The sequence below is a fragment of the Felis catus genome, chromosome B2, assembly GCF_018350175.1.
Source record: "Felis catus isolate Fca126 chromosome B2, F.catus_Fca126_mat1.0, whole genome shotgun sequence".
In the NCBI taxonomy this organism is placed as follows: domain Eukaryota; kingdom Metazoa; phylum Chordata; class Mammalia; order Carnivora; family Felidae; genus Felis; species Felis catus.
Genome location: NC_058372.1, coordinates 95,600,149 through 95,623,650, shown reverse-complemented (window position 1 = coordinate 95,623,650; position 23,502 = coordinate 95,600,149). Strand labels below are relative to the sequence as shown.

The 23,502-nt window shown below is 41.3% G+C and overlaps 1 protein-coding gene across 1 annotated transcript in view; it reads right to left on the bottom strand.

Annotated features, from left to right (window-relative positions):
• Window positions 1–21,323, bottom strand: part of CRYBG1 (crystallin beta-gamma domain containing 1) — a 186,666-nt gene extending 165,343 nt beyond the window's left edge. Inside the window, exon 1 of the mRNA XM_023254207.2 lies at window positions 21,109–21,323. Coding sequence (XP_023109975.2) covers window positions 21,109–21,281 — 173 coding nt within the window. The 5' untranslated portion in view covers window positions 21,282–21,323. The remainder of the gene's footprint in view (window positions 1–21,108) is intronic.
• Window positions 21,324–23,502: the final 2,179 nt, after the last annotated feature.

Genomic DNA, 23,502 nt, shown 5'->3' with positions numbered 1-23,502 from the left:
CATCCTTTCCCAAAAAGCTACTTAAAGAGTCCACCTACCTTTCATGGATATGGAGACAAAAGAAAATGATTGCAGGATTTCTGATTAGCTTTCCTGGATATCAATAATTTTGTAGAGTAACTGGTTACTTAATAGCAATATAATCATTGTGCCTTAACTATAATTTTCTTTTGCAATATGGCTAATTCAAGGACAATGATTCACCAGGTCATATTATTTTTTTTTTAATGTTTATTTTTGAGAGAGAGACAGAGCATGAGTGGGGGAGAGGTAGAGAGAGAGGGAGACACAGAATCTGAAGCAGGCTCCAGGCTTTGAGCTGTCAGCACAGAGCCTGATGCAAGGCTCAAACTCGCCAACCATGAGATCATGACCTGAGCCGAAGTTGGATGCTTAACTGCCTGAGCCACCCAGGCACCCCCATATTATTGTTAATAATACCTTTAAAAAAATAATAATCATAAGTGCACAGATTATCAAAGGTTTTCTGCTAGCTTCTGCATATCAGTAGTACAGAAACCATTTCTAAACACTTAGCTTTTAATTGTGGCATAAATATTAAAAATTAAGTCTAAATTATTTAAAAATATTAAACAAAGTTATATTTCTAACACATCTTTTCCACTATATAAATAGCAATCCATAGAAAGATCCATTTTTAGAAGCCAATTTCACCAAGTTTGTATAAAACCTCGGGGGATGCTGAAGGAACAAAACCTCAGTGCTCCCACCAAACATTCTATTTCAAATCTCAGACATTTCAAAATCTGTCAAGGATGTTACTGATAGCTAGTCTGATCCTACAGAGGAATTGATAGAGAATTCTGTATCTACTAACATGCTTTTACAACACATCAGAGAATTTTCTTTATAAAAAGAAGAGTTTCTACAAAATATAATCTATATTCCTCATGGAGTGTCACCCTTTGCATCACAAACACGAAGTCCTCATGGATGCTACTCTCTAGACGTGGCCAGCAATTAAGCCTGCAATTTTGACTCCACTGACTGCACGTGTACTGTCAACATGACTTTTTGCAACGTCCATAGCTTGCCTCCCAGAGCTAAGGCTAATAGGCACGGGAGCCTGCCCCTCCCTGGCTGCTACATGCCATTGTGTTTAGAGATAGACAGGAAGTTGCTGCAGCTGAGGACTGCTCATTGCTTCCTGGGGTACTGCTTCAGTGTCCCTTAGTGGTATTTCCTTCTAAGTGTGAATGCATAACTACCTTTAGTTGGTGCCCCACAGTGCAGTAGTTTGGATGTACTGCTCTGGCTATACCGCTGTAACCGGATTATACAAGCACTGTAACTGTCCATATCCACTCAGGACATTGTAGCCTGGGACTGATGAACTTCCAAGCACATGCGGGCTTCCTGGCCAGCAGGGGCCCATACTGTGGGAGGCAGGAAATACCAGGGAAACAGTGTCTACAGGAGCAGCCCTCAACCCATAACTGGCAGTACTAAAAGTTCTAATACAATACCCCTATTCCTCTCTCCAACGCATGGCATTGCTCTAACTTCTACAATGACATTCAGAATTTCCCATGGGGACTAACCTCCACTTAACCACAGTGGAAACTGGCGTGATAATTCCCCCTTTATGGGCTGGCTTATCTTTTCCTCTCACTTCCTCACTTCCTATGAGTATTTCCTGAATTCTGTCTGTACTTAAATCCTTGTCATAGATTCTGCTTCTGGGAGAACCCATCTAAGACACCATCTTGTAGGCTGTCATCACCCTCATTAAAACAACCTTTCATTGGGCATGTATTTCTTTTAAAGTAATCTCTGTGAGCAACATAGGGCTTGAAATCAAAACTTTGAGATCAAGAGTTGTATACTCTACCAACTGAGCTAGCCAGGTGCCCCACACTGAATGTGGTTTTTAAAATTTAGGATTGGATGGTATGTAACTGTTGGACATAACATTTGTCTTTGCTAATGCGCTTCAACCTCCCCAGGAGCCAGTTAGAATCTCTAGACAAATAGAATATAAAATCTGGAAAGACACTGATAAATATCACTTCATCCTTTCACTGGTTCATTTTTCTTATTTTAGGGAAATGATTCATTTCCAAAGAGGTGAAGTGATTTACCTAAGGTAACACAATCAGAAAGGGGCTGAACCAGGAGCAGAATTTAGATATCTTGGCCACAAGCTCAGGGCTGAAGAGACTATGCTTCAAGCCGGTAAAGAAACCAATATGCTCTTTTATTAAATCAAAGATATATCATGACTCTAGAAGCCGGACATCTTTCTCTAAATCTTTGCTTTCCCCTAAATTTTCCTCATTAGTAAGACCTTCTAAGCTGCAAAATAGTATGTGCACGTATCTTAGTTTAAATTTTATGATCCTATGCTGAATGAGTAAAATGATGATTGAACATAAAGACATAGATGTATATATCTTTAAAAAGTCCTCAAAACCACATTTATATGTCTATGTCTTCACATTATATGTGTGAACTAACTTTTATAGTTTTCTCCTTTTATCTTTTGCAATTGTCCAAGTGGTGCAAGGTTTCTACTGGGAGGGAAGTTTAAAAACCCTAACTTTGCCAACCTACTTCATGACCCTGATGGCTTTAACGTTTCACCAACAGACATTCCCAGTAAAAAGGGTGGAAACAACTACTTCACATTAGAACTAGTTCAGTTTCCAAATGCATTAGACATCACTATTTATTGTACTTACACCCTGACCAACTTTGCTGGAAAAGTTATAAACTCAAATTTGTGATTCAGTGGACTTTGACAAGAACAAATCTTGCCCCTCCTACTATAATTGAGGAATCTAAGCCCTAAGGAAATCAAGTGATTTTACTGGGTTAACATTGCTAGTAAGTAGAGATCCAATTCTTCAGATTTCTGGCTTACTTCTCTTCCCAAATTGTTATTATCAATCTTTTTTTTTTCTGAAGTCATCTACAAAAGTCCCGAAGGTTATGGGGCTATGATAGTAATAGCTATATCACCTGCTCACACTCCCCTCTCTGTGCTAATAAACCACCAACAAGCTCTCTGACCCATCACCAAGCTTTGATGCCTCAGGGAACTTGGATTGTAGCTACTGTGGGTTCCTGCCCCATGCCCAAGCCTTGGCTTTGGGGCACCAGAATCTCTTGATAATTTTATCAGAGACCTTTTCAAATCACAAGGGCCAAAAGGAAATTACCCTAGGGATATTTTTGAATTGTTCAATATTTAAATTTCTTAAATACATTGTGTTCAACGTTACTCAAATTTCCACTTAAGAAATGAAAGGGAAGGTGCATGCATGTTAGGACCTGAACATGAATAGCTCTGATGGAAAAAGTGTCTCGTGGGGTAACAATTGCTGGGGTTTTGCTCCACCAAAGTCACACAAGTCAGGACAGTGTCTGTGGTTATCAGAGACAACTGTCTTTCAAAAGAACAGAAAATAGGTAAGAGTCAAAGTTGAGAATTCAATAGTCAGCCATTTGTCACTAACAAAAATCCATTATTTTCTAGATACAGAATTTTCTTAGAAATGTATTAAAATTTTAATAGTCATAGTAGTGTCATGCAAATGGGGGAGAGGCAGAGAGACAGAGAGAGAGAGAGAGAGAGAGAGAGAGAGAGAGAGAAGCCCAAGCAGACTCTGTGTGGTCAGTGCAGAACGTGACTCGGGGCTTTATCCCAGAAACCACGAGCTCATGACGTGAGCTGAAATCAAGAGTTGGACGCTTAATTGACTAAGCCACCCAGGTGTCCCAGTAGTGTGATCTTTAACTAGAATGTAAAGATCAGTATCTTACTCTACTAATCAAATAAATATTTTCAATTTCCTCTTCTACTTCAATGTCATTTTACTCCATTAACATATAACAGAGTGTTAAATTTAAAAAAGGGAAGAAGAATAAAGGACATTGCAATAAATCAGTAAAGCTACAAAAGATTTTTTTTCAATTTCTATCTATTCTGGTGGTATATTTGTGGGTGTTATAAAGGAAAGAGGATTGGCTGAAGTTCAGGAGTCCTGGGATATAGTCCTGACTCTCATTAAACAACTTCATGTCTCAATTACTTAATCTGCAAAACAGAGACAATCAAACCCGACTACCTCCCTGAATTCTCTGGGAAGCCCATATGAGCTTCCTCTGTGCAATAAATTGCATCTGTAAGAGAAAGGCAACCTGGTGGCAGTGGCTGGGGAGGAAATATGGGCATGTCCATCCAGCTAAACAATTCCCACAGACATAAAAGGTAGTAGAAGACTCAGGCAAGTGGGGAAGAAAGCAGAGAAAGAGGGGGCCATGCAGAGCAGCAGCAACAGGGTCCACAGAGCCCCCCTCTTTCAACCCATTGCTTTGTGCAGGGACATGATGGGAGGGCCCCAGACCGGCTGCCAACCAGAATTCCAGAGATAAGGAGGAATGTACAGAGAGGAGATGAAGGTGGAGAAAAGACTGGGAAAAGCAAATATTGCCAGGTATCCACTCACTTCTGAAAAGACCACAGGAAGAAAGAAAAGAATGTACAAGGCTTCCAGAAAAGTAGTGGTGAGAGCCAGAGATGAGTCAAGGGGTGATGGAGCTCCCTCGACCTCATGGCTTCACAGTTCTCGCTGGTCACTCAGATTGTTTCAAAGGAGCCTCTCAACAGTTTGGTTAGAGGGAGGGGCAGGCAGGTTGGCAGCATCCCCATCTTGTTCATAAGTACCATGAGGCACAAAGAGCTTAGATAATTTGCCCCAGTCACCTAATTTGTAACTGAGAAATCCAGGATTAAAACCCAGGTCCTCTCATTTCTACTTACCAGTGGATTTTTGTTTTCATTTTTTTTTTCTTTTCTGCTCTCAATGGTCATTGGTAAATGGTGAGAATGTTATATATTGAATTTTAAGTGAATTATCCTTATCTTATACTTCCAGTAGAATTCACATTTTTAAGAGCATGAAATATAACCTATCAGATCAACAAGAACATTTCCTAAAATAGATAAAATTTATTTTAAAATGACACAAAACAAGGACTGGGCCTTTTGAGCAACCCAGTGAGTCTTTGGATAAGCCTCAATATTCTATCAGTCAGAGATCCTGTCAGTGATGACCCAGTAAGTGTAAAAAACAGTATCATTCGATTTAAGTAATCTGTGAAATATTAATAACCAATCCCTGATTGCTTTGACCGCTTTGGCATTTATTCTGGAAAATTATAGACTTTGATATCTAGAATTGAAACAAACGCAAATGAAGTTAACTGCTACATGCTTTTTACTCTTCATTTAAAGATTAAGAGAAAGTTATCATTCACATATGGAGGAGTGCCAAAAACATGGTAGTATCCATTCAGCTCACAAAATCCCGAGTGTGCATTCTATGAGGAAGAGGTTGTAAGCAAACGTATAGATAAAGAAGGAATATATAAGAAGGAATATATGTATATATGAATATGCAAACTGCCAAGAACAGAAGGAAAAACATTAGGGGTTAGCCACAATGAAAAGAAATGAAACAATCGAACCAAGAATATCTAAATGAAACAAAACTGGGAACATGTGGCAGCTGAGGTATCCTTATCTATGAAGCACAGGAGTCCAGCAAGGTGCGGGGAAGAGTTTATTGCTCCCTTCTTTCTGTTCCAACGGCAACGTGTTGATACCTCCATGAGAGTACTTTAATTCAATCTATGGCCATTCTTTGCTAAGACCAGCTCAGACCTGACATAACTTAATGCCCCTGCCCAACTCTGAGTGGTCTTTTACCCTTCTGCAGTACAAAGACTCAAGCACAAAATGAAATAAAAAGAGCATACCACTTAGATTTAGATGATGTCGGTCAGTCAGAATCCCAGCAGAGAACAGATGGCACGGACAATAGAGATGATTGAGAAATGTTTAAAGAACTGACAGTTTACGAGATGTGGGCAGGTGAGGGGATATCAGTAGGAATAGTGGAGCAGCCAGGGCTCTCCACAGCAGGAAGCCTACCACCCCTGAATGAGGAGGCTAGGCGGGCAGAAGGTGCTGCAACTAGTGAGATCGGAGCTGTAGAAGAGGTCCACCCATCAGAGGCTGTAGCCTTGAGTGTCAGACTGAAACCTCCACCATGCTCCACATTAACTCCTGCTCCCGTCCTCTCCTCTAGAGCCTCCCATTGCCTAAACCAAACTAGAAATCAGAGGGCAAGAGAGCTTCGCCATGCAGTCTCTAACTACAGTTCTCAGGAGCACAGAGAAGGGTGAAGAGTGGACCTGGAAGGGCAGATAGAAAATATCCAGAGACTGAGGTTGCCCACAGTGCTGTTCACTGAAGTATTATTTATGATGGTGAAAAATTAGGAAGAACCCAAATGTCCATCAAGCAGGGCATGAGTAAAAAAAATATTTGACATATTTTAATGAGGTGAGAAAATGCTAATGATATAATACTAAATGAAAAATAAAGCAGGGGGTACCTGGGTGACTGAGTCAGTTGGGCGGCTGACTTTGGCCCAGGTCATTTTCCTATGCTTCGTGGGTTCGAGCCCCCGCATCGGGCTCTGTGCTGACAGCTCAGAGCCTGGAGCCTGCTTCAGATTCTGTGTCTCCCTCTCTCTCTCTCTCTGTTCCTCCTCCACTTGCACAGTCTCTCTCTCTGTCTCTCTCTCAAAAATAAATAAACATTTAAAAAAATCTAAAAATGGGGCGCCTGGGTGGCGCAGTCGGTTAAGCATCCGACTTCAGCCAGGTCACGATCTCACGGTCCATGAGTTCGAGCCCCGCGTCGGGCTCTGGGCTGATGGCTCAGAGCCTGGAGCCTGTTTCCGATTCTGTGTCTCCCTCTCTCTCTGCCCCTCCCCCGTTCATGCTCTGTCTCTCGCTGTCCCAAAAATAAATAAACGTTGAAAAAAAAATTAAAAAAAAATCTAAAAAAAAGAAAGCAGGATACAAAAGGCATCTAAATTGCTGCCTTTGTGATGTCATCTTTAGTGCTAACTTATATGAAAATACACACAGAAAAAGAACAGAATGTTAATAGTGTTATTCACAGATAGTGAGATTATGGATTATTACAACTATATGGTAAAACTGCCAAAATAGCTAAGATAACAGTAAACTACATCAATCAATAAAATGAGAATCTCAGTTATAAAAGAACAATCCCTCAGAATGTTCACTGGTCTGACCACCTCTATAAAAGTGGCATCAACCTGGGGCACCTGACTGGCTCAGTTGGTTAAGCATCCAACTCTTGATTTCAGCTCAGGTCATGGCCTCACAATTTCATGGGTTCAAGTCCCACATCTGGCTCTGTGCTGACTCTGCAGAGCCTGCTTGGGATTCCCAACCCACCCCCCCCCCCCACCTCTCCAGCTCATGCTCTTTCTGTCTCTCTCAAAATAAATAAATAAACTTAAATAAATAAATTCTAAATCTTAAAACAAAATTTAAATACTTTGACATAGCATTAATCTCCAGGCATATTCTGATTTTTTCCCTCTCTCTCTCATCCCTGCTTTGCTAATGTTGTAAAAACATGCTTAACTTAACAAGTGGGTAATCTAGCACAGAATACATATTCGGATCTTCCTCAACTTATGATGGGGTCACATCTCAATAAGCCTATCTTAAGTTGAAAATATAATGTCAGAATTGCATTTTTGTTGTCATTGTTAGAGAGAGAGAGAGCATGTGAGCGGGGGAGAGGGGAAGAGGTTGAAAGAGAGAATCTTAAGCACCCTTCATGCTCAGCATGGAGTCCAACACGGCGCTCTCTCCCATGACCCTGGGATCATGACCTGAGCTGAAATCAAGAGTCTGACACTCAACAGACCGAGCCATTCAGGTGTCTCAGAAATGCATTTAATAAACCTGATCTACCAAACATCATAGCTTAGCCTAGCCTACCTTAAACATGCTCAGAACACTTACGTTAACTGACAGGCAAAATCATCTAACAATATAAAGCCTGTTTCATAATAAAGTATTGAATGTGTCATGTAATTTATGGAATACTGTACTGAGAGTGAAAACCAGAATGACCATGGGTGCAGAGTGGTTGTAGGCGCATGGGTTGTTTACCCTTGTGATCACGTGGCTGACCGGAGGCTGTACCTGCCCGGGGTCACAAGAGAGTATCACACCCTGTACTGCTAGTCCAGAAAAGATCCAAATTCAAAATCTGATATACAGTTTCTACTGAATGCAGATCACTTTCACACCATCGTAAAACTGAGAAATCATTAGTCAGAAAAATCATAAACTGAACCATTCGTTGTAAACTGAGGACCACCTATATAAGTAAAATACTTCAGTGTTGGAATGCATGTGTGCATACAAATATAAATATAACCATCAATTTGGAGATTTTATATACCTTAACTGGATCGTGAGTGTACACACATACCACAAATGTTAGCAGGTGTTCTTTGGAATACCATGATCAGTGATGGGGTGGAGAGCTCTCAGGGATTATAAATTCTCCATCTCCTCGGAGGTTTAACCCACTGGATCTCTCAGCCTTTTCTTGTACCTGTTTGAATATTTTCTTCCTTATTAATACCAGCAAGTGTGGAAACTTTTTTATTATTTTAATGGTGAATATTGCAGCTTCTCCAAAAGACAGGAAAGTGAAACTCAGTTCCCAGAGATAGAGCCTGAACTGGTTTGCCAGCCCACGCGCCACCAGCCTCCCACACGGCAGGTGTCCATGAGTGTTTTTTAAATAAATGAGTTACACTGGTGCAGTTTATTGTAAATGTGGTGACACTCACATTTACTTACCTTCCTGAGTGTGACACAGTCACTAACAACCATTCATCAAGACTGCTTTTGAGAGAGGTAACATCTGCTCAATTGGCTGAACCACAAATGGAAGAAGCAAACCTGAGGCTTCAATTACATGATCACTGAATAATTGTTTTTAATATTAGAGAAAGTCTACAACAAGCAGAACTGTGGTTTAAGATAAAGTGGCAAATTTTTGGTTGTACTCTAGAAATTGAGCAGTACTAATGACTATAAGTAATTTATGCCAGAGCATGTTTTTAGTCTAGCATAATGGAAAAAGAAATGTACTCTCTTCTATGACCTACTGTGAATTAGTTCTGTGAATTTAATAAAACTCATAGAAATTAATGAGCTTTCTTAAATATAATTTTTAAAGTTTATTTGGAGGGGAGGGGCAAAGAGGAGGGAGAGAGAATCTCAAGCAGATTCTGTGCTATCAGTCCCCAACTCGGGGCTCAATCCACAAATGGTGAGATCTTGACCTGAGACAAAACCAAGAGTCGGACGCTTAACCAACTGAGCCATCCAGGCACCCCTTAAATATAATTTTTTTAATTCCTCAAATATATAAAAGTTAAAATAAAATTCTATTTTCAGAGAAATGGGCACTAAAGACAAACTTACTATTTCCTATAAAGATAATTTAAAGGATTTTCATAATCTTTTTACATCAAACTCTCCAGAGCTGTGTCTTTCAAGCCAACAGTATCTCCTATAAATTTGGAGTTTGGGTCACCAGCAATTTCTTTCCTCTTTTAGAGCTGTGATTAACTTAAAAAAAATTTTTTTTTAATGTTTATTTATCTTTGAGACAGAGAGAGACAGAGCATGAATGGGGGAGGGTCAGAGAGAGGGAGACACCGAATCTGAAACAGGCTCCAGGCTCTGAGCTGTCAGCACAGAGCCCGACGTGGGGCTCGAACTCATGGACCGCGAGATCATGACCTGAGCTGAAGTCAGCCGCTTAACCGACTGAGCCACCCAGGCGCCCCTAGAGCTGTGATTAACTTTTACGAAGAGTGAAGCCTCAACATTTTCACCTTAGATTCTTTTACATACTCTGTGAATCATGCCAGCAACAGGTAGTAAGACTCCGGCTTTTAGAGTAGTTTGGAAATCAGGAGCAACAAGTTTAGTTAACACTTCAAGGACTGAGTCACTGATTTTTGGCAGAATTATCTCAAGTCAAGGGTTCCCAGGAAAACAAGAGTGCCCCACTGACTTCCCAACACATATGAACTCTTCATTCTTAGATATTCCCCTTCTCACAATGAGACGTTTTAAGGAGCATGATTCTATTTTGGTTTTTGAAAGGATGATAGCTCTGAAAGCAAGTGGATAATTACATTTGTGTTGGATACTTCCATTCTGCAACTGACTACCTACCACACACAGATACACACATTCTATCAACTACTCATTCAAAGCTTTAGTTTTCTCATGGTTTGGTGAAACTATTACGAGCTTTGGAGTTAGAAAGACCTGGATTCAAATACTGCTCTATCACTTACTGACACTGTCAGATTCTATTTTCTCGATTGTAAATATGGGGGGTAAAACGACTTACTTAGCAGAGCTTTTATGAAGGTTAAATGAGATACACTGAATATGAAAGCAACTGTCACATAATAGGTACTCAATTCATTAGTTCCTTTGTCTTATTCTTGAAAAAGGTTTTCTCGTGTTTACTTAACCCACAGGAGAGGTTAGAAATTAGGTGACTAAAAAGAATTCCCCTCACCCATATCCCCATGCCACACCCATTTTCCTCAGAAAACATACCCCCTTCCCGCCCCCACACAAAAAAAGGAAACATGCCCAAACCCAACTGGCTGTTACTTTTGTTGTTTGTTGATCAATTATTGAGTGACATTAAGATAAAAATTGGTGTTCCTCCTTGTTTAACATCTGCTGGCTGTGTACATTTATGGATGTGTAACCAGGGTATAATTACACACTGAGGAAAGCAACCTTGTGAGCAAGGAAGTTGATGCATAAATTCCTTAGGGGCTTCTCTGTAGGAAGAAACTGCTTGATGATGAAGGACCCAAAGCCTCAATGCATCTTCAGCAGTTATCACCTAGATCTAGGGCTGGTTGTCCCCTTATGGGTATAAAAAAAGCTTTTAATAGAAGTGAAATAACAAGGGTACAATTCACTGCCAGCAATGTACTGGCTACTAAGATTTCTGGGTCAAAGTTCTTAAAACTTCTTATAGGATGATATTAGGACAATCACAAAATCAAATTGGTAAAAGTCAGAACTTGAGCAAGTGCCAGAAATTCAGTCATACTTTATTTTTATCTTGAAAAAAATCCAAAATCTAGTTTTAGGCTAGCTTGTTTAAACATGTTTACTGACACATACAGGAATACAAATGCTGTTGTTTCAATCTAAAGTATGCTCCAGTGAAGGACTCAGGACCAATGAGTGAATCTCTTTCAGACAAAATTGTTTTGGGTAGTTAGTACTAGGAGAGACTAGTTCTGCAATCCCACCTAGGAACAACTACATTTTCTTGTTGTGCAGACAACAACAACCTCTTAGTTCCTGGGAGCTAAACAGTGGGGAAGAAAGCCAACATTTGCAAGGCTGTAGAGCCAAGAAAGTCTGGCAATGCTTGGGGAGCCTCCACTGCACAGGCTTGAAAAGGACCAGTTCTTAGGTTTGCACATGGCATTCAACATAAAGGAGGCACTGTATTTCAACACGAATGTCAACAGTTTGCTTCAACTGTTATGTCTTTTTCAAATAGCAGATGCAAATACAATCAAACTATGCTTTCATAAGATATTTATAAATCTACCGGTATTATCAAAACATTTAAATGACAAATGATGAATAAAGTGTATTACATGTCATAGTACCAGCATTACTTCAAGCCCCACTAAGGGAGTCCTTGCTTGGGTATAATACGAATAGACCCTATAATTTCAAATTGACATTTTGTTGTTATAAAATATGGCTGTGCAAGTTAAAAATATTTTTGTGAGAACAGGAATTCAGTTCTTTTTAGTGGGGTGTTTTGGTAGTCGGTGAAATACTAACTCTAGCAGAAACTCTGAAAGTAATTGATATGTCAATAACCACACTATAGTGTATATACACCAGCTGAATAACTCGTAACTCAATCTTGCAATCCATCTCATGGTTGTTGGCTTATGAAACAAGGGGAAGATTTCCAGGGGAATAGTCATCATGAAGTTAGATGAATCAGCTGGGCTCCTATCAAAGGTGGTTACAGGCCAGGAACAGGGAGGCACAGTCTACAATCCAAGAGAACCAAAAACAACAGCTGCCCAGAAATCAGAAAACCTGTTTCAGGCCCACCTCCTTCACCAGCATTGCATGTTTTGAACTTCAATCTCCTCATGTTTAAAATGTGGGCATGGGCCTACCGCACAGAGCCATTATGAGCTTCAGGTGGGTTAAAATACCTGTAATGGTTTATAACCCTTCAAGTGTAGAGCCAAGATAAGGTAAAACTTGAATTCGTTGTCAGGGACCCCTCAGTGATAAATCAGGAAGTAAAACCAAAGTATTCAAGCAGCAGGACTTCTGGAGACCAAAAGTTAGAAGTGCTCCTTGCAGCTCAGCTTGAGGAATTCTGATATACCCCCTTGGCCTGGGCAGCAACTGTAAATTTTGAGGGTCACCTGCCTTGCCTTGTACTGCTTGTGCCAAGACTTTGGGAGGTGAAGGAGGGTATTCAAACTAGGCCTACATCTTGGTTATGTTGTTTCCTGACAAAGGCTGGGCAGAAGCTCCAAACGCAGGATCTAGACACATTACTTTTGTATTACATACACTTTAAAATTTTTGCTTTAGGGGCGCCTGGGTGGCGCAGTCGGTTAAGCATCCAACTCTTGGTTTCGGCTCAGGTCATGATCTCACAGTTCATGAGTTCAAGCCCTGCATCAGGCTCAGTGCTGACAGTGCAGAGTCTGCTTGGGATTCTCTCTCTCTCCCTCTCTCTCTCTGCCCCTGCCCTGCTCATGCTATCTCTCTCTACTACTTAACATAAAAATTGTCTAGTACCAAAATTAACTTGATTTCCAATATATACTATAATTTCTTCTTGTGAAACCAAAGGCCTAAATATACTCATTGTGGGAATATAAAGGAGGCAGCATCAACCACAGTGATTTCAATTTGCAGTGATTAACCTCAGGACTCAAGACCACCAGGTGAGGAATCCCAGCCCCAGATCTTATGAGCCCTGTGATGCTGACTAAATTACCATACCCTCGTGTGCCTCATTTTTCCTCAAAATGGGGACAGTAATAGTACCTACCTCCCAGGGATGTTATTAATTAATTGCAGTGAGTTAATATTTGTAAAGCGCTTAAAACAGGGTCTAATATATACCACGTATGTTAAATAAACTGCATCTTTTAGCCAAATCTTGATGGAAGACAATGTTTTCACAGACATGGTCTGAAGTTGTTATTATAAACCAAATGCTCCCTCTCATTTCTTATTTTATTTGGCATATGTTATTTTGTCTCTTGACTCCAGTCACAAGATTAAAGAACATCCAACTAGAGAATCCAAAGAACTATCAGGAGCTTATGCCACTCATTCACTAATTTGAAAAAGATGAGAAGGTGTATTATGTATGGTGTCTTTATATAACTATTAGCCAAATCTCTTGTACAAGCTGTTGATACTAACTTCAGGATGCCATAACCCTAATTTCTAATAAATGAGATTCAGTTAGGGTTGTTGGTTTGAAATGGCACACAACAATACTGAATACAGCCAACACCCACTTTCTTCACCACAGAATATTTTGCCAAGCTTAACAGCAACTTACTTTTACTTGTTTAGTTGCCATCTATGGGAAGGCAAAAAACAAAAGGCACTTGTTAATTCTGTGTTTCATTTTTCTGAGTTAGCTACAGGTTCAGCCTGTACTTGTCTTGTCTATAACTTGTTGGTGAGAGGAGCTGGGGACACCACAATGGACTTTGGATTCTCTGAGTCACTTGTACGCCCTTGGGGTCTCCTGGCACTTTGTCAAAATGTTCCCTTGTTATGAAGGGTCTCTGGTATTGCTTCATTTCCACTGAACAGGCCCATCCAGGGGATGTGCAGTGCCGTAAAGACAGCACTAAGCAAGTATTCATTCTCTAGAATAAGACTTTTCATAAATCTGAATCCTTGGAGGTATTATGATGAGGCATTTGAGTCAGCCCAATGCAGCTGTATTCTAAGGGAGCTACAAATGGCTTTTCTTACCACCCCCCACACGTGTCAGACATTCATATACACTTTATCTTGAAAACTTACTTTGGGATAAGATATTGAATTCACATTTCAATTCCATCTTCGGAAAAAGCTGAGAATTCATTTTTCTGAAGTGAATATGTGGAAAGACAGCTGTTGGATGTGCCAGGCAATTTAGTATGAAAATAAAGAGTGTGTGTGTGTGTGTGTGTGTGTGTGTGTGTGTGTGTGTGTGTGTGTGTTTTAAGGAAGAACACCTGCTTTGAGAAAACAGGCAATGCTGGACTCTCCTTGAAAGAGACTCCAGAATCTCTTGACAAAGACTGAGTAGACACCAGGTTAGCTCTTTGGATCCTGTAAATCTATCTAAAGAATGTTAAGAACCACTTATTTTCAGTCTATAATTTTAGAATGTCAACATCATGTTTACTTATAATTTCAGCCAAGGTTTCAAATGAATATGTCACATTTCAAGCCCAATCTTTCTTCCTAGATGTCAAAATATGACAGAAGAGCTGAAATAATACAGTCTCAGGCTCTAGATATTTTAAGGAACTGGAGAAAATTATTTAAGCATAATCCGGAATACATGATTCTCTTTGTCTTAAATGCTACTATGAACATAAAAGTTTCCATGAGCACTGGGTATAGTTTAAGATGATTATAACCTCAAGAAGATTTGGAGCCTCTGATGATCTTCATATCAGAGGGAAAAAATTGTCATTAATTATTCAATATGAGTGAAACATCTTCATCAGAGAAAAAAATTTCTGTTTCTTCAAATTTCTGATCCTTCTTCTGACCTCAGGACATTTGATTAAATCTTATTTTAAAACTTATTTTTGACAGAGAGAGAAAGCTGGGAAGGGGCAGAGAGAGAGAGGGGGAGAGAATCCTAAGCAGGCTCTGCGCTGTCAGCAAAGAGCCCAACATGGGGCTCAATCTCAAAACTATGAGATCATGACCTGAGCTGAAATCGAGTTGGACACTCAACCGACTGAGCCACTCACTTGCCCCTAAATCTTCTATTTCTGCCCTTCATGCATCACCATATGCTACTTTATTCATTTTCATCTGTATGCTCCATTCTCCACTAGTGTGCAAGTTTCTTAGGAACTATGACCACTTCTGATTTCATTGTTCTATTTCGCAGTACCTGATATAGAATAAGTGCTCTGTATGTGTTTGTTGGTCATAAGAAACTTCTCTAGAATTTGATTGGTAAACATTTCAATAAGAAGATACAAAAAGGGGCACCTGGGTGGCTCAGTTGGTTAAGCGGTGGACTCTTGATCGCGGCTCAGGCCATGGTCTCACGGTTCATGGGATTGAGCCCATGTCAGGCTCTGTGCTGACAGCATGGAGCCTGCTGGGGATTCTCTCTACCTCTCTCTCTGCCCCTTCCCGGCATGTGCACACACACTCTTGCACTCTCTCTCTAAATAAATAAAAAATTTTAAAAATTATCATTTGATTTAAAAAAAAAAGAAGATGCAGAAGGGAATTTGTGCCAGAGAATAATCTATCATTAATCCTAGAAAAATGATTTCATGAACAGAATCTGTAAATCTTTTGTACAGTAAGTACAACATGAAATGGAGATTAAGCATTATTTGATAAAAATTTCAAGGTAAACAGAAATACATGCAATTCAAGATTCAAATTGTCTTACCAGAAATCATTGTTTTAAATAAATAGATAAATTTTTTCTGCATGGACATCCCTGAAACACGCTGACCCCTTAGGTGAACTTAACTTTAAGACAGACATGTGTTTTTCATATTCATAGTAAGATGGGCATTTTGAATGAATATTTGGAGTTAGAAAACGAATTTCAATATCTAGTATGTTTGCTGCATTGCTTTAATCATGGACAAATAGTAAAGCAGTGATTTACTGTCTTGTCCTTCCAAATAAGATTTATAACTAAAAGCTAAAAAAGAAAAAGGAAGTGAATCCAAGCCCAGCAGTTCTAAAGGTCTCCAAGAGCATGTACATCACTTACATATGGACTAAGAAGATCATGACTGAAAGTATAGAAATGGATAAAGTACTACAACAACAGAGAGAAGGCGGAAAGAGTTAGTCTATACTGAACTCTGATGCCAAAAATCACTTCAGGAGAAACTCCTCTAACTTCAAGTATAAAGTTTACCTTTCGCTTCCTCACTCAGAGGTATTAAGACTTTTAAGTCACCGAATGCATAAAGGGCCACTCTTTTATAGACTAACAGGCACATCCAGATATCCAAAGGTACTTCAGGGCTTGACAGACCTAGTTACAACTCCTGGGCCTCTTAAGTTGCTTGACTCTACTTACAGTGTGAAAACAGATCTGTTAATGCTGCCTCCATTGCTCTGAAGACAAGAATCACAGCCATCACGGCCCCTGTCGCTCTGGCTTCTACCACCTTTCATCTGTCCAGCACCTGCCTTGGGCTAGGCCCTGTGCCCCATTTTACATGTATGATATCTAATCCTCTGAAAGCCCCATAAGGGAAGTGCTAGCATCTCCATTTCACAGGTGAGGGAGCTGAGGCTTCAGGAAACTTGGATCCAAATGGCAGAGGCAGACTTGAAACAGTCTGTCCAACACCACAGTCTCTGCCTTTTCCACTGCAGAGCTACTATTTTGAAGATATATATTTTAAAAAAAATTATTTTTATTTTTTAGAGAGAGTGGGGCAGGGGAAAGGAGCAGAGGGAGAGAAAATCTCAAGCAGCCTCCATGCTGAGTGTGGAGCCCTACACAGGGCTCGATCCCACAATCCTGGGATCGTGACCTGAGCCGAAATCAACGGTGGGACACTCAGTCGACTGAGCCACCCACGCGCCCCTCAGAGCTACTATTTATTGGGCATCTGTTCTCTTCCAGGTGCCATGCCAGTTGCTGAAAATATATTAAGTCTCAAAAACAATGCTCAGAGGTAGGTTGCAGATCATGACACTGAAGTTAGACCAGAGAAGTAACTTCCCAAGAAGCTCACAGCTAGTAAATGACAGAGCTCAAATTTAAATTCCCGGCTCATCAGTGGTGAAATAAAACCTATAATTTCAAATTCTTGCCTTTGGCATAAGCTAAATAAGAAAAGTAACCCAGTATTAACCGGTTTAGATATAACATTGGATAAAACGGAACCAAACTAGCCATGTCCTTTATGTTAGAAAATAATTAAACCTGTTTAGAGTCCTAAACACCAACCCAGCCATAAAAGACTGAAAACTAGAATCCACTTTAAGTCATGAAGACTAACACTCTACAGTTCCGGAGTGCTTTCAAATAACGTTTTAAATAATTGTTCCATTTCTGAAGGAATCAAACATCACTTTATCCTCACAACATTCTAGTGATATATCAGGAAATAAGTTGTTTTCTCTCCAGAGAAGGGAAAGGTCCATTGAAGTACAGAAAAATGGGACTGTGTACTATCCAGAAACTTGAGCCCGCAAACCCTGACTTGGAGGTAGGTCTGTGCCCACCCAGTGAGGATGCTCTGCCCTCAGGCACTGGCTGCATTTTTCCTCCAAAGGAAATGAGGTCTGCAGATTTTCAGAGGATTACGAGGCTCCCCACCACTTGAGTTTGGCTCTTTGGCCGACAGCATTAATGCTTGCTTCTAGGTTTGGGGTTCAATTTAGTTTAAGGGTAATCATTTTCACTTCACTGCATTGACCTTTAGCTAAGAGCTAAATAAAGGAAATTATAGAAGGAAGCACCATTTCCATCATATAGCAGAAAATAAACACATAAAATTACTACAGACAAGGAGGTATAGGCAAGATAGTAGTTAGAAAAAAGAGAAGCAACCTTCCATTTACTGAGTGCTGAAGATGTGCCACTCACTGTTCTGAGCACTTGACATGTATCAACTTGTTCATTTTTATAACAACTCTTATTATGCCCCTTTTATGGATGACAAAACCAAGGCACAACTTGCCCAGGATGACATGGCTGTTACACTAAGTAGATGAACAGGGATTTAAACCCAGATAGAGAATCCACACGCTGAACAAACTCTTTAAAAAATGGAGTATAATTCCAAACTTGATAAACACGTGCCACTAATGGCTGCTAAGGTAAGTCCTGCCACAGGTCGCCACACCCTATCCATATCCTCTCCACTGGACCTTTTAAGGCAAGACAATAATGGACTAGACAGGGGATGGGCTGCCCAGGAGCAGGAGGGCAACAGCTCTATTTCTATGAAAAAGGACATATTAACAGGGGCGCCTGGGTGGCTCAGTTGGTTAAGCGGCCGACTTCATCTCAGATCATGATCTCGCGGTCCGTGAGTTCGAGCCCCGCGTCCGGCTCTGTGCTGACAGCTCAGAGCCTGGAGCCTGTTTCAGATTTTGTGTCTCCCTCTCTCTGACCCTCCCCCGTTCATGCTCTGTCTCTCTCTGTCTCAAAAATAAATAAACGTTAAAAAAAAAGAACATATTAACATGTTTTACGAAAAATGAGCTGAAAAAAAAAAGGGTGAATTTTAGGAAGAGAGGCAGCAATGTTCAAATTATTTGACATTAAAGCAAGTGACCATCATTGGTTTTTAGAACATCCACACTAAAAGCTGAAAATATTGGCAGAACAGAAATCTGACCACAATAGACTTTAAACCTTCTTTGGAGTGGTAAGCTCTTCCGGGAAGGGAAGCATTTTTCCCCCACCCAGCCTTATTTTTTTCTATTTCTTCCACTAAGATCTTGGCATTTATGATGACGATGATGATGACGATGATGATTTTGCATTTACTGAGTTTCTACTTTGTATCCAGAAGTGCGATAAGAGTTTCACATTTAAAACATAAACTCATCTGATACAACAGCTCTCCATAATCACTATTACTATTTTTCCATTTTCTGAATGAAGAAACTGAGACTCAGAAAGGTGAAGCAACTTGCACAAAGTCACACAGCCAAGATACAAATTCATTCTTGTTTGCTCTAAAAGCCCATAATAGTAATCATATATGTCCAGCAAAAACACGCGGCCACCTGACTGTCCCATCCCCATATAGAGACAAAGGCCACAGTGAGCGCTGCACGATTCGCTGAGTTCCACCACCTCAAGTCCTGGACAGAAGTGAATGGATGTGGTCCAGACGGCTCAAGAGAGCCACGCTGGCCAAGACTGACCAGAAACCTAAGTGTGCCTTAGACTAGAAACAGGTACACTCTCTCGGAAGTAAATACAATATTTATGGAGATGATCTAACTAGGAAAACATCCCAAAGACAGACCAGTATGTTTAGTTTGGGGAACATTTGTTAGTACAAAGTTCATCACATCTCTGAGGGAAAGAATAAAGCGCTTCAAGACTGAATGAAAATACAAGCTACTTGAGAAGAGAAGCAAAAGCTCCTATTTTAAGTTTTAGTCTAAAATGGATTTGCATTTGAAAATATTGCCTATGGCTGTGTATGATTCCATTTTGATAGACAGGAAATGATGGGAGCATGTCAGAGGGAAAAAACCATCAAGGAAATGTTTGAAGTATCTATGGAGGTAATTGGAAAAACACTTCAATGATGGGTACATCGTTATTAAGTAACATTTTTTCTAAAGAAATTTCTATTTCAATGAGCCTGGGTGGCTCAGCTCAGGTCACGATCTCACAGTCCGTGAGTTCCAGCCCCGCGTCGGGATCTGGGCTGACGGCTCAGAGCCTGGAGCCTGCTTCCAGTTCTGTGTCTCCCTCTCTCTCTGCCCCTCCCCCGTTCATGCTCTGTCTCTCTCTGTCTCAAAAATAAATAAATGTTAAAAAAAAATTAAAAAAAAAAGAAATTTCAATTCGTAAGTGAGCACAGGAAGTCTTTGAATAAAGAAAAATATGTTCTATGACAACGAATTGTCACCGTGGATGATAAAAATATGAGCAAAAATAAAATGCCTTCTCTCTCAGCACTCCTCTCCCATCCCCTCCCTCACACATACTCAGAACATCCTGAACCACTTGGACTTCTCAGCAAGTGCCATGGTCTTCCCAGTGTTGGTGATGCTTATAGTGCATCCTCAGCCTGGAAGTCGTGGCTCCTCCCCTTTTCTGTCTGATTAAACTACTCAGCCTTCCTCCTCCGGGAAGCCTTCCTGGGTCCCCTCTTCTGTGCTAACATCTATCATAGGATTCATCCCACTGTTTACTTGTCGGTCTCCACAAGAGACTAAGAATCCTTTGATTACAGAGATCACTCTCATTGCTTTTTATATCCCAGCACTTAGTTAAGGCGCCCAACACAGTTTTACTGAGCCAATAAAAACACATTGCAAAGTTAAGACTCTTTTAGAAATGAAAGGAAACTATATCTAAAATGCGAATTTTGCACTATTTTATTCTGGCCCTCATAGTTCCTAAGGGTGTACTTAAAAAATATGCACAGCAGGATTTACTGGATATTGCCAACTGTCCTTCATTAAAAGTATTTTATACCCCCAAACCACAGAAACATATTGGTACTTCAAACAGATTATTGTTCAACGAATGTATCAATTCAAATAGTACAACAGTAATCGCACAAAGTGTTGATAAAAATTTAAAGAGCATAGTGGCAGTTATATTTTAAATAACTAGGTGCTGCCTAGTGCTGCCTAGTTCTGACACTGATTCCAATGGGGACAAGCCATTCACCTTTTGGTTTCAGGTTCTCCACCCATAAAAATGGGGATAATATCACTGCCACTTCCTCCTCCTTTCAGGTCCTATGAGGCCAATGGAGGTCTGTAAGAGTGGAGATCTTCACTATTAATAAAGGCACCATTATCAAGGTTCCTATTCACTCAGGTGGCAATAATCCTTCCCTACCGCACCCCTTCTTAGCAGGTTAATAAAGTCTTTTCTTGCATAAAGTCTTTGCCAGTCAAAACAAAAGGCACATGGGTGGGCACAAGTTCCTCTCGCTGGTGCTTGGTCTGAGCCAGAAGCCACGAGGAACCGGAGGCCACGAGGACCCCGCAGAGGCCGCGTCTGTGCCCCCCTGGACCCCGTTACACCCCTGCCGGGTGAAACGGACTCTGGGCCTTTCCCCCGCTCCGGGTGGGGAAGAGCGCGGCTGCCGGTGGAGACGACTCGTGTCATGGGTCATCATGCCCGGAGCAGCTTGGGGGAAAGGTCGTGCGACTCTAGGGCGCGGGAGAGGAGCTTACCTGGCTTCGCAGAGAGGCGCCGGGGGCGGGTGTGGAACGAACACCCCACAGTCCGACGGCGGAGGCTGCTGCTTCTTCTTGGAGCGCCAGATATGGAAAGGCGTGTGCTTCTTGGGGGTCCTGGACGGACCGGACTCCGCGTGGTCGCCCTGAGGTGGCGGCGACAGTGGCATCTTCTTGTCCGCCTCCTCCGCCGCCCGGCCCTTGTGGAAGAACATACCTGGGCGCCAGCTCGCCCGCCTTTCCCAGCGCGCCGTCGGACCCCGCCCCCTCGTCGCCGGTGCGGGGGACGGCAGAGGGTTAGAGGACGAGGACCGAGCAGCGCGCGAGCAGCCCGGCAGCCCGAGCCCTCCGGGCTCAGGCGACTGCTCGGCCGCGGCACAGCGCCCCCACGCGGCGAGGGCGGCACTCGGCGCGAACCCAGGTGAGGCGCGCGCGGTGGGAGCCACAGGTGGAGTCGACACGCCCCCGGTTCCCACCCTGGGGACGCCCGGCAGCCGTGGAGCAGCGACACCTGCTGGACCCCCTGGGAACTACCTCTCCTGACACGGCATCGCCGGCTCTGGGCTGGGAGCCAGAGCTGGGTAGGATTTCGACGGCGCCCCTGGTACGCGGGCCATCCGTCGCCTGCGGAATTGTTGGCCACTTGCGGCCCGTGTCAGGCTGGCGGGATGAGTGGCTTACCCAGGAGCCCCGCCTGAAGAAGGATGGGAGAGGCGCATCCCGTGGCCGGGCCACCCGGCAATTAGGACTGTTCCACTCTGACCTTTGGGTGGCTTGGGCAATGTCACATGTTGGCTGGCTTCCGTTCTTTTTTTGTAAACACGCGTGCCAACTCCTCTCCTCTCCCTTCAAGAGTCTAAGTAATTAATTTGTATTTGCATCTCATAAATCGCAAAAGGATAAAAAACAGAAGGGAATTGGGTATATTCCCCAGTTCCCAAAGGGCTCCCTCACGGTGAATTAAATGCCAGTCCCAGGAGGTTGTCATTATCTGCTTTACTGTTAATGGCTTTTCTTTTCTTAACCTCACAATTGTGCTTAAATAGCAAAGAACTGATGTTTAAGCAAAGGAAGTGCATGAGCAATTATTAGGGGGCATTATTAGAGTATAAAGAGCTCAAGAACCAAGCATTGCTGCTTAAAAATTAAATGCAGTTCCAGTCGTCCCTCTTATATTTCAATACCTTCTTTTCTCTTTACGGACCCAACTCATTCACTCCCTCCTTCATTCATACACTCATTCATTCAAGGAACATTTATTTTTATTTAGGTTTTAAATACATTCTTATCAAGAAACAACCTACATATGGTAAAGCAAACGCACAGATCGTAAGTATATAGCTCAAATGTTTACATATTATGTGGTTGGTGGTGTAAAATGGTTTTAGTGAAGGACAGTTAACCTTGTCTCAGAAAATCCTTCTGTGTGTGCCTTTTAAATATACCATTATAAAAATATAGAGTATTTCCAAAACTTCAGAAGTCTCTTCTGTCACCTTCTAGTGCCTTAGTGTCTGTCTTACTTCTGCAAAAGATAACCATCCTTCTAAACTTCATCACCAGAGGTTAATTTTGCCTCTTCTGGAAGTTCATATAAGTGGCATCACAATATGTACTTTTCTTGTGTCCAATTTCTTTTGCTCAGTATTAGTCTATAAGAATCACCCATATTGTTGCATGTAGTTTTTCATTTTGAATAAAAAATATTGTGCACTATTCTGTGATATGAATAGACCACAATTAATGTATCCAATCTGTGGTTGGGCATTTAGGTTGTTTGGGACTATTATGAATAAAGCTGATATAACATAAGCACTTTTGGGGGGATATATATCTAAGAGTTCAATCTCTGTGTTACAGGGTATGCGAATGTGAACATGTGTAAATTTTTTTGCTAATGCTCAACATTACTAAAGTTTGCCAAGTAGTTTTCCAAAAAGGTTGTCAGTTTATATTCCTTTCAGCAATGTTTGAAATTTACAGTTTTTCCACATTTTCATTAACACCTAATATTATCAATCCTTTTTATTTTGGCCATTCTGATGAGGGCATAGTGGTTTCTCATTGCAATTTAAATTTATGTTTCCTCAAAAAAACATTTATTGAGTTTATTTCATGCTGATTAAATGCCCAGCCCTGACTTGGCATGAGTTGAGTGAGACTGACAGGTACACAGATGACATACATCAAAAGGAAAGAGAATTAGCAGAGGAATGTACAAAGCGTGACGGGAGTTTGGAAACATTACTAACACAGCCTGGGAGTCTGGGAGGGAGGACGAGGAGTGGTCTGCCGAGATTTATTATAAAAATGGTCCTTGAACTGATACTTAAAGGGCAAAGGGAACAGCAAGGAAAGGGGAAGAGAAGGGAAGAAGGAAGAAAGGGAAAG